The sequence below is a fragment of the Peromyscus leucopus genome, chromosome 14 (genome assembly GCF_004664715.2).
Source record: "Peromyscus leucopus breed LL Stock chromosome 14, UCI_PerLeu_2.1, whole genome shotgun sequence".
Lineage (NCBI taxonomy): Eukaryota > Metazoa > Chordata > Mammalia > Rodentia > Cricetidae > Peromyscus > Peromyscus leucopus.
The window spans coordinates 2,174,770-2,186,935 of NC_051075.1; the positions used below are offsets into that span (position 1 = coordinate 2,174,770).

At 48.4% G+C, this 12,166-nt stretch overlaps 1 protein-coding gene across 1 annotated transcript in view; it reads right to left on the reverse strand.

Moving 5' to 3' along the window:
- Window positions 1-3,160: 3,160 nt before the first annotated feature.
- Cdhr3 (cadherin related family member 3) overlaps window positions 3,161-12,166 on the reverse strand; it is an 86,286-nt gene continuing 77,280 nt past the window's right edge. Inside the window, exons 15-20 of the mRNA XM_037210492.1 lie at window positions 10,830-11,011; window positions 8,789-8,802; window positions 7,446-7,477; window positions 5,241-5,289; window positions 3,605-3,756; window positions 3,161-3,323 (exon numbers count right to left, since the gene is read on the reverse strand). Of these exons, the coding sequence (XP_037066387.1) occupies window positions 3,608-3,756; window positions 5,241-5,289; window positions 7,446-7,477; window positions 8,789-8,802; window positions 10,830-11,011 (426 nt within the window). The 3' untranslated portion in view covers window positions 3,161-3,323; window positions 3,605-3,607. The remainder of the gene's footprint in view (window positions 3,324-3,604; window positions 3,757-5,240; window positions 5,290-7,445; window positions 7,478-8,788; window positions 8,803-10,829; window positions 11,012-12,166) is intronic.

Below are 12,166 nucleotides of genomic sequence, written 5' to 3' on the forward strand. Positions count from 1 at the left end.
CAGCAGCAGCTTCCTGGGCTGAGAACCGTGGCTAACGAGGTACTTCTCAGGAAGGTGGTGGGCCACATGTGTCTTTATGTACGGCCCAGCCATTGTTTGCTGGAATATAAGCCCAAAGGACGCTGCTCGCTCACTGTATGTCTGAGCTAAGTCTTCACAGCCTACAGCAGTGCCAAGCACTTGTAGACACCTGCTGGCAGCTAGCTGAGTATGGGGCTGTTTATCTAGACAGAGAAGCTGTGGCTGCCACCTGTGGGTAGAAGATGAACGGGGCGTCTCCCTGATGCAGCCCAGTCCTACAAACGTTTGCTGAGTGCCTGCTACCCTGTGCTCGCCACCCCAGACTGCACAAGAGCTGCCTGAAACGTATCGGAGGGCAGTCTCGGTGCTCTGATCCATGCTCAGAACTGTCCCCAACTTGGATTTCTTCCCACCTTTAACACCCTTCAGGCTCAAGGCCTCTCTTTCAGATACTGCTCTGGTCCACGTCTACTTCCTGCAGCCCTCACTCAGTTCTCAAAAAGTATCCATGTGATAAGAAGGAAGTCTGAGGAGGACTAGGGCGGGGAGGGATGAGGGATGAACTGGAACAAAGGACAAGGACACACGGAATGCCAGACTCAACTGTGGCTTCTTTGGTTTGGTTTGTTTCTAAGACAGACTTTGACACTCTAGATTAGACTGGCCTGAACTCACTGCTTAGCCCAGGCTGGCCTCAAAGTCAGAGTGTTCTTCTGCCTCACCCTCCCCAGTGCTGAAACACATTGTTTTATATTCCAACGACAGCAATTAATTTTTAAATGGTGCAGCAAAAATATCGCCATATGTTAAGAGGCTCTCTGTCTCCATCTCCTCTTTCTCCACAGCTCCATCACGGCATCCCAGCTGACAAGACTACTGCACCCTCAGCCTCCTGAGGAACGGGACACAGGCACTCACCATCACACCTCTATGAGCGGATCATTTACAGAGTTGGCTTCTTACCTTACAGCACGTGCTATAGCTTGTTCTCTCCCAGGTGACACACAGGAAGGTCTGGGTGTTCCGAGACTCCCCCCCCCCCCACCTCACTGACTGTTTATTAGGGTACAGATTAAAAAGTCCACTGGACACAGGATTTATCCACAGAAGAGCCATGTGGGGATGTAATTACATTGTGGTGACCCAGTCGCCTGAGGCTGGTCCTCCACTGGGGCATCTCCACTACTTTTTGACAAAGACTCCTCAGTAAGTACATGTGCGCACACACACACACACACACACACACACACAAATGGTTCAGGGTTACAAAGGAGATTCCATGCTTGGGTTAATCCAGCTTTAATTTTTAAAAACCGGAAAGGGGCCAGCTCATCAGCACCCTGCAGTCAGTCAGTCATGGTAGACTGAAGGGCAGCTCCATGGGTTCTTAGCCCTGGGCCTCACAAGGCTACATGTGGATGGACTTTTCTTCCCCAGCAGACAGTTCTAAGAGACTTAATATTAACTATATACATTTGGCCAATAGCTCAGGCTTGTTACTAGCTAACTCTCACATTTTAAGTTAACCCATGTTTCTTGCCTATGCTCTGCCCTATGGCTCGGTACCTTTTCTCAGTATAGCAAGTTTATCCCCTGCTTCCTCCGCATCTGCTCGAAACCCTGAGACTCCTCATCTTTTTGTGAGCTCTTGTTTTATCTGCAGTCCAGCCTAACTTCTACCTGTCCAGCTATTGGCCAGTCGGCTTCTTTATTTAACCAGTCACAGTGACACAGTCACACAGTGTAAGGGAATATCCCACAGCTACATGTGCAGAAGGAGATGGGGAGGGCCGAGCTCTCCTCTGAAGCTCCTCGCTGCCTTGGCCACTCCTTGGGTTCCTCTGGGCTCACCTGGGACAATCAGCTCTTTACACAGTGCTCAGTCCTCTCAAAGCCCAGTCTCCTGCCATCCTACGGAAGGAATGAGAGCCCCCCACCCCCAACCTTCTAACATCTTCAGTGGGCTTGTGAGCAGTTAGGAAGAACCCAGCGGCCTTCATGCCTTCAAGGAGCTTCGTTTCCTTCCCTTGCATGCACACTGAGGACTTCTGAAGATCAAGGCATTTTAGTTGGGGCTCCGCAGATGTCCAAATTCTGAAACTGGTCATCTGCTTCTTTTGCAAGATTCATACCCATTCAAGGGAGTTCCCTGACAGCACAGTGTCATTAATAAATCACGTCTCCAGCTAAGTCAGTTTCACCAACGTCTGACTTTCCAGAGAGGCTGCACTGGATCAGGCGTGCAGAAAACCAGTCACCGAGCTGTCCGAGGTCTCCTGTGGGGATTCTGCTGTGGGCCTCCTCAGTGGGGGATGGAGTGCTGCTGTGATGGCTCCTTGATGATTCTTCTTGGCAGTTACTGAACTAAGGTCTCAGCAGCTGAGAAACGAGACATAGAGGGCAACTGAGGCCCAAGCAGCCTCGCTGTAAAGTTTCTGTGTGGTCCCACTCTATCACTTTTAGTTAGGTGCTCAGGCCAGCAGGGAGTTTAAGGTCTCCTGCTGGGCAGCACTTCCCAGTGTCTAGACATTTAGAGCCCATGGCAGGGTGTGGGAAGAAGCAGGCAGGAGTTGTATTATTTCAGACTGATGTTACTCCAACTTTGAGAAAATGTGTTTCATTTCATGGGTCATCTTCATCAGAATGGCTAAAATGAAAAGGACTGACTATTCCAGGAGTCAGTAAGGAGGCAGAGCAACTGGACCTCCCAGTCTTTGATGCTTGAGGGTACACTGGAACTACCACCTTAGAATGCCGTGGTAGTGTCCAGCCATGGCTCTGCCTCCTCCAACTGGGGCAAAGTCATGCGAGGGCATCAGATAGAGTAGAACAGGATTACTGTTGTGAGTGCAGCGTGATGGCCTCCCAAACATGACGCTAATCGGGGAAAGCCATTGCTATGAGTTTTTAAAAGGCAAAACTAATCTACAATGACAGAGGGTTGTGGCTGTCTCCCGAAGAAGACTGCATGTTAACAGGGTGAACACCGCAGAGCTGCATGGTTTGTCAATTGCAAGACACATTCAAATAAAAGTAAAATAAAAATAATAACATCATGTTTCTTCTTCCCAAATGAATGGCTCACTGTGTACCCTCTATGTCTTTCAAAAACAACTCATGCTCACTCACAAAGGTGTACAGTGTTGAGCTGTATTTAAAAGTGAACACAAGGACAGGACTATTAGGGAGACAAAGTGGAAGTGTGCGCTGAGAGGGCTTCCTGGCCGCCGCTGCAGAGGACACACGGGCAGCTGGCACTCAAACGCCAGCACTCCAGCCGATGCGCCCAGGTAGTAGGGAGCCTAGAGGGAAAAATTTCCAGTGCCATTTCAGAAAAAGCCCGTTGTGTGACTGAATCCCATTTCAGAAATATTTTAGATGTTTTGGCAGATACCCTACTTAGGATCCTGGATGTCTGAATCCATCCAGCCACATCTGTGCACCTGTGCCGAGCGTGGCTACTGTCCCTGTGCAACTTAAGGTGAGGTGCTCCCCCCACCCCCACCCCACCCCTCAACCCCCACTGCACCCACACACACAGAGGCTTGCCCCTGTCCCTTGTGGGGGCCTAGCAAACACACACCTGTTATTTTTCTGCGTGTTTAGTGAATGGTCCTTCTGCAGCTGTGCCTCTGGGCTGGGGACTGGGCTCAGGCCAGTTGGGCAGTTGGGTTAATGGGACTTTCCACTTTCTGGCACCAGTTTTTGAGTTGAATTCATATATTTCCCCGGTCACTAGGGGCAGATAATACAGCAATCGTATAAAACAATAAGTAAACCAACTCTGCCTGTCTCCACTTCTCCCTGTTCTGTTCTGACGACTGATGAGGGAGGCTGGAAGATGTGACCCCCTCCCTGCGATGGGGAAGGATGCAGGAGGCTGGAAGACGTGACCCCTGCAATGGAAAGCAGCTTGTGAGGCACCCAGACGGTCTTCCCAGGCCAGCCTTTCCCCCAAGCTGTGCAGCTCAGACGCACAATATTTCTCTGGATGGGGAGGCCGGCAGGCTCTGACACCACCTATCTCACTTGCAAGATGAGGGGGCCATGTAAATTACAAGTTTCTTAGGCTATCAAATAAATTGGTTTCAATTTCTAACGGGGTTACCCATTAGGATCTGATTTATCTTGTTTTAAAAGACCCTTGAATCCGGCCATACAAAGGAATTCAGTAAGTAAGGGTAAGGAGCCTTTGATTCTCATTTGTGTCTGGCTGGCAGAGTGTGGACACTGATCTGGTCCTGCCGGGGATGAGGAGAGCAGCCATTTTCATTGTGCTGGAGCCAGCAGACACTAACTGATGTGTGTGTTCTCACTGGGCCAGTTGGCTGCGTTCTCCCCTTTCTTCTCTCTAGCACACAGGAACTGCACAAGTCTCCCCTGCCTTTCTCCTTGTAAGCCTGGCTTTGAGGCAAGCTCGGCTCCTGCCACAGCAATACAACACAAGTGGCCGCTCTCGGCTCAGGGTCCCACCAGCACTTATGCTAATGTGGGCACATTATGGTAACAAGTACCTAATAATAGAGGGAAATTTAATTCCAGCAGCAGCAGCTTCTCACTGGAAAGGAGCCATCCTCCTTCCGAGGACTGAGCCGTCTGCATATGAGGGTGGCAGAGAGCCAGCACACTTGCCTCCTGAATTTGGTTTCCTTCCCTTTATTCACGTCTATAATTGAGCCTTTGTAAGCGGAGGGATGTGTGTAAAGGAGCTAAATTTGGAGCTGATTTCAGGGGGCAATGAGGGCTCTGGAGGCCAGCTTTACCTTATGTTCATCATGTCAACCAAGAAGTTCTTGGCCCTGATCTGGGGGTGGGGGAGCCAAACTTGCCACTTCTGCTACTAATAAGATGGCATTAGAAGCGTGCACGAAGGACCAGAGGTGAGACAGGATCAGTGAGCAGGGGGGAAATGTACACCTTTTTGAATTCACTAGTTTCCTAAATGGGTTTGTTAATAGGTAGTGAGGGAAGAAATTGCACCCTGGAGAGCAGCGGCAGGTGGAAGCACTGAGGTGTCCGTCACTGGGTCTGCAAGTCTGTCCCAGCTGCACCCAGCACTCAGCTTAGCCATGTTAGAGTCTGAAAGGGTCAGCCTCACATTACAGACAATGTGGCCAAGATGCTGACCAGTGGTTAAAAGAAGGATACTGGACACTGTTCACAACTCTTCTGTCCCAGAGCACAAAGCATCCTCATAGGTGGCATTTCCATTTGGTTACCTGGGTCTGCGGCTTCTCCATCAAAGATGGTATTCATCTGGACAGATTCCTAAGGAAAAGAGACTGCTTCAAGCACAATGCTGTGGCTCTCCCCAGGCAAGGTCCCCATCCTCACAGCCCAGCTCCCTACTCAGAGTTTCTTTCGCTATTTCATTTTATTCATGTATCACTATTATTTTTTAAGATAAGGTTAAGCCCAGGATAGTCTTGAACTGGGTATGTAGCTAAGTCTGGCCTCAACCCCCTGCTTTTCCTGATTCTACCTCCAAAGTGCTGGGATTACAGGCATTTGTGCCTGGCTTTCTTTGCTCAAGGCTTTGAGACACTAATTTATTCAGCAGGCGCTGGGCCATATGTTAGGGACACTACGGTGACCCAGCCAGGTAGGTCTGTCTACATAGCTTGCCACTGACGAACAGGGACTACAATAAAGATAGATGGCTATGATAGGAGATGTCAGATGCTATGGGACACAATGGTGAGCAATTAATCCAGACCTGTGGGCTAGAAAAGAGTCCTGAGAAAATGCTATCTAAAGTATGTAAAGCAAGAGCCAAATGCTAAGTGCCTTGGGCTAAGATTTACGTCATTTCAGAGCATCGGTGCCAGGCAGACTTGGAAATAGGTCCACAGGTCCTACCTTGCCCCCGAAGCCAACAGTGCGGCAGCTAGCTTCCCTGAGGCCCACCCTCCACGTCTGGTGCTGTGTGCCATCCTCCAGATACAAGCTCTACAGATGTGCTTGTCCCCAGCCCATGGACAGTCTTTCACTATATCACACCCTGAAAAAAGTGACAGAATCGAGATCCCCAGCATGCTGGCAAGAAGCTACTCAGAGCACAGGGGGCTTTTCAATATGGCCTTTTCCTTACCACACCACCTCGTCACTTCCCCACAGCTCCTGATGCCGAAGAGAAGAAGTGAGAATTCCGTGTGTTTCATATACTAGATCAGCTAAGAAGCCTCATGTTTTATGTCATGAGGATTTATTTATTTAAAAGATCAATGTGGCCCAGTTTTAAGGCCATCTATGGGTGGCATCCCCCTGGTACCCTAGGAGCTCCTTTTAGATGGTAAGACCTTGGAGGTCCAAGGCTGTTCCTTCCTCCTACTAGTAGACTAACCAGAGAGTAGAAGCACTAAGGTGTTGAGTGTAAAGCGGAGATCCCCTGTTAGCTGCACTAACCCCCTCATGATCCATACTCACCAAAAGTATATGTCCTAGATCATAAGGTTTATCAAGGGAAACAGAGGAGGTCAGGGAAGGTATCCAGTTTTATCCCTTCCCAGTGAGTGTATTTTTCAGTAAGAGAAAGCAGAAGAGAGTGAGATGAATGGGCTAGTTGAGTGAGAATGCCCCGCCCCTGTGTTTGATTGCTTAGTCCTGTTTGGAGGCGTGTCACTGGGTGTGGGCTTTCAGGTTTCCTAAGCCCACTCCATCCCCATCCTCCTTTCCCTCCCGCCTCCCTCGTGATTGTATCTCAAGATGTGAGCGCTCAGTTGCTGCTCCAGTGCCATGCTTGCCTGCTGCCATATCCCCCACCCTGATGGCCATGGACTTGAATCCTCTGGAACTGTGAGCCCCAAATAAATCACCTTAACTTGCCTTGCTATTGTATCACAGTGACAGCAAAGCAAGACAGTGTGAATGTGGCTCCAGCCAGGATGAGCCCGTCACAGACTGAGACATCTGGTAGTTTTCAAGAGATTTCCCTAGCCACTGTCTCAGGGTGGCTATCCTCCCTCCCATTTCATAGTGAGGAATCTAAGGCTCCCAAAGGCTTGGGGGTCCTCAGGGTCAGGCTAAGGGGTAGGTAGAGCCAATCCCAGACCCAAAACTTTGCATTTTCTCTATCACTTTTTTGCAAGGTTGTGGAAAAGTCAAGAGAAATTAAATCCCATAGAATGCTGCAGGCCAGCTCCGGCCCTTAAGCTCTACTCCCCCAAAGCACTTTTGGGGAGAGCTGGTATGGATAATAAACACTACTACTCGATATTTATGAAACCCAGAGCAAATACATCAGCAGACATGTTCAGTGAGGGAAGGAATCCTATCAGGAGCTTGCCATGCAGCCTCCAGAATGCATAAATACTCCCCCAGAGCCTGGACCCTGTAGCAGAGACAGGGTACCAGCGCCCAGCGCCCAGCGCCCAGCGCCCAGCACCCAGAGCCCAGGCAAGGTTCCTGCGGCTGACCACACTCACCACCACAGCCTCTCCTGTCACGTTCTTCATGTCTGCAGGGGAAAAAACAGCGCAGCATTGGAGCCTCTTAGATGCCACCCCAACCTGCAGTTCCACCCCCACGATGGGATTCTCTGAGCAGGCTTTGATTTCAGTCTTACAGACATGGCAAAGGGGTTTTTTTGTTTTTCTTTTCTGCAGACCTGTTCACTGACAGCTTTCAGTTTTCTCAGAAAACATACACATTTATGCACAGCACACAATTTAATTTTTAAAACGTTTTTTCCAGATTATTAATACTGGTCCTAGGAAATTAGCTCCCAAATGGATTTAGAGATAAGAAAGACTGTATGTTCATAGCAAGGGATTTCATTCCCCATATCCTGGTTAAAAGTGATTGAGTTTGGGGCTGGAGAGACGGCTCAGTGGTAAAGAGCTTGTGTTGCTCTTGCAAAGGACCCGGGTTTGATCCCCAGCACCCACATGGGGGTTCACAGCCATCCATTACTTCAGGGGCTCCAATGTCCTCTTCTGGCCTTGAGGGCATCAAGCATGCATATGGTACACGTATACACATGCAGGGCAACTGTCACACATAATAAAATGAATAAATCTACTTAAAAAAAAAGAGGATTGGAGGCAGTCATGACATTTCCATAAAGGTACTCTCTCCATATGATCAATAGCCATTATAATCAAAATTTGAACCCTGCTTTTATGCTTTGGGCATATCAACACACCTCCATGGGTGGAGTGACTTAAGCAAACATTTCTTAAATGCATAGAATTTCCAATTCTATGTCTTGTCTCTCCCCATAGCTTCAAGTAGCCCTAAGGTTACAACTCTTGGCCAGGATTAGAATGACCTATCTCCTTGGGCCTGGGCTCTCAGTAGATCTTGCTCAATTTAGCAATTAACTAGTCTGACCTAATGAATTTTGTGAAAAATGATCAAATCCATTACAATCTGAGAAGAAAGTGTCACTGCTCATTCAGAAGTGGCACTTGTACAAGACAGAGTGCTCACCGTCCTTGGGAGCTATCACCCTGTCCGTGGGCAGCAGTCAGGAAATGCTGTGTAACACGTGGAGAGATTCCTGTCATGGATGAACTGGGCTCCATAGGAGATATACCTAGATGACTAAACTGAGTTGACTAGAGATGAACATGTGTAGAAAGTAGGCAAGGTCAAAGTGAGTGGACCGAGGACAGGCACCTTGCACCCTGACCTTCCCTACTCAAGCAGATACCCTCCGCTTCCTCATTCAAGACATGAATATTCCCTGACTGAACCCAGATTTGAACCCTTTAACAGAGCAAACAGTGGACAGCAAACAAACCAAGAGAACATGCACTGTACATACCTCTTTTCTTCGTCCTAAGGGGGAAAGGATGAGCATTAATTGACTGGACAATATTCCACATAAATATCCACACGGGTAACACAGGGCCTCTAGGCAACTGGATTCTTGGGATTTGGGGACTAGTTTGAAAGTGAGCTGGGGAGAGGAACCATAAAGTTTTGGCTGCTAGGCCTGCTCTAAACCAAGCAGTTTGACAAGTGATAGCCTGGAATTACGGAGGGTCTAGGAGTTCGAAACTCTTGCTTCATACAACTCCAGGGAACACAGTGACTTTGGGGAACCACCGGCCCCTTCTCTATGCACTCTTCTCCCCAGTAGCCACCTGAGCAGAGAACGTGGCTCACACACAGCGGGGAGGCTGGAGGCCAGCAATTAACTTCAGTTTCCTGTAACATGGAAGAGCTGGACTGGGTCTCTAATGCCCTTCTCATACAACCTTGGATCCCATCATTCTAATTTTATTCCTCACTATTTGACAAGTGTTGGCTGCCACATAGTACAACTAACTTTCAGAGAGTACAAGTCTGAGTCTGAGTCTGAATTTCTAGCTAATTTCTCTTTTAGGTTGGGCCATGCTGAAACTCTATGTAGAATCTGAGTAGGAACAACCAGGTTCAAGATACATATTTACCACCTGGTTATAATTTCATCTATGTTGCGATGTCTACCCTCCCCCACCTTTGTTTTCTTTTCGTTTTTCAAGGCAGGGTTTCTCTGTGTAGCCTTGGCTCTTCTGGAACTCACTCTGTAGACCAGGCTGGCCTCCAGTTCGACTCTGCCTCCCGGGTACTGGCATTGGAGGCATGTGCCACCACCTCCTGGCTTACATCTTTAAGGATATGTAACACCATCATCCTTATGTGCTTAAATATGACCCTTTTAGAACCAGGGTGGGTTTTTTTCTATCTTTCTCAATGTCAATTTGTAACTAGAATGCAAACATTTTTTTTTTTAATTTCAGCAGATGCTGAAGGATTTCTTACCTGAAGTCAAGGTTGTCAATAATGCAAACCTTCCCCAGTAAATATGGTAGAATGCAATGCATATCTTTAAACTAATGTCTTTCTTTTATACCACTTACATACTGACACTCAAAATTACTTGATAGTTATAGTTAATATTCAAATACTCTTAAGAGTTATTTCAGTCTTATCATTTATCCCTTTTTGCCACTGAGGGGTCCTGAAAGTCAGGGCATCCAGCTCCCAGGACATCTGGGCATATGATTAATTTGGGGTCTAGAATCCTGAGCTCACTGGGTCTTGGCTGTGAAGTTAAAACCGCAGCAACTTCAAAAACATTGCTGTGACACGGGAGCATTTACCGGTGTCAGGAACGCCACCCGGCGCCCTTGGTGCAAGTGGCTTAGGTGACTGTTTTACAGAGGACACTGATGACGAGAGAGTTCTCATGTGCCCAGAACACCTGGCTCACAGCCATTGGGCCCTGGCTGTAAGAGCTACTGAAAATGAATCCGGCCCCAGGAGAAGTCTGTGACACACAGGTTCTCATAAGAATCATATGCCCGAGCAAGTGAGAGCAGGGAGATAAACTCCATTCGTGTGTTTCCAAGAGGGTGGGCGATGGGGTTCCGTGCAAGAGAGCAAGGAAGGTCTAACAGCACTAAGGGAGCCACTGCTACCCAAAGTTTAACTTCCTCGTCTGCTTTTGCTGTTGGTGTTTCGGTTTCTCTAACTCCATCCCTGCCCATAAACACCTCAGAGAAGACACATCATATTCCCCAGCTGCGCACAGCGGCCTTTATCCAGGGCAAGGTCACTGGAACGGTGACAGCCCACTTTCTCCAGATCCCACCAGGACCAGGGCAGGTTGCTAGAGGAAGATGAAGGGCCAGTGTCCTGGCCCTACGGGTGACAAAGTGGGTACCCAGGCCCAAGGGCAATTAGAATTTCTTCCCTTCATTCCTATTTTCTCCTTCAAGCCAGGTACCCTGCCCTGTACAAAAAACAAACAAACAAACAAAAAGCAAAACAAAACCAAAATAAAACAAAAAGGAAAGCCCCAGCCCACCAGAACTTACAACTGTTTCTTGTCCTTCCTGGTCATGGAGGAGCAATGTCTGTAGACGGTGTTGGCCAGCAGGACCGTCAGGGACCCCAGAAGACCCACAAGCAGCATGGAGCCCAGAGTGATGATGAATGGCACGTACCATGCTGATGGAGAGTATGTGTTTTCCCTGAGGATCTGGTAGGTGATTCTGGGCTTGAAGGACAGGGAGGGGAAGAATGAGTGGGCGGGAGCATCTCTGACATTTAGCACTGCCGGCGTGCGGTGTCTGGGCTGCTCAGTTCCTGTCCTGCAAGCCTGACATCTGTGTGCTGTAGTTCTGCTCCTCCCAACCCTGCCCTTGTTTACATCCGTTGGATCAAAACCCAGAACAATTAGGGAACTGCAGATTGGCTCCTGACTTAAATGTGCACTCTTCCCCTTCCTCAGAGCTGAAAGGTCCACTAGCTATTCCTCTGCTACAGCACAGCACAGTCCAGGGACTAATTTAGCCATTGTCTCTCACTGGGAAGGCAGGAACCATGAATGATGGTGTTTTTTTTACACCTTGTAGGCTTTTCAGTGCTCACTCGACACAGCTGCCACTGCCAGATGAGTGGGCTGTGATCACAGGGAAACTTCAAGTTCGGAATCTGCTTCCTAGAGTGGGAGACAGATAACAAACAAGTCATGGAGACTTCAGAATTGGAAATAGCGTGGTGGGTTAGGCTGTAAACCTAAGAGACTTGACAGTTTCTTCCTAAAGATAGCCTGCCAGCTCGCCCCATAGTGGAAGTCGCCAGGGTTTGTTATGGTTTGAGTATGAAACTCCCACAGGTTTAGTGGGTAAAGGAGCTTGCTGCCAAGCCTGATGACCTAGGGTTGATTCCTAGGCCTCCCCTGGTACAAGGAGAACACGGATACCTACAAGTTGTCCTCTGACTTCCACAGGTGAGCTGTGGCACACATGTAGGACATGCATGTACACCCCCCACACACACACACACACAAACAAACAAACTAATTGCGATAAAAATCTAAAAGGAAAAGCCTGGAGAGATGGGTGGTTAAGCAGTTAGGAGAACTTACTGCTTTGAAGAGGACCCAGGTTTGGTTTCCAGCACCCACATCAGATGACTCACAACCATCTGTGACTCCAGTTCCAGGGAACCCATGCCCTCCTCTGGCTTCTGTGGGCATCTATATGCATGTGGTGCACAGACAGACATGGAGACATATACATACAAGCATATGTAAAACACATGAAAGCTTTAAATGAATGAATTGAAAACTAAGCCCCCTCAGGCTCTTGTGTGGAACTGCTTGCTCCCTAAGCTGGTAGCACTATTTTATGATGTTCTGGAAATTTTA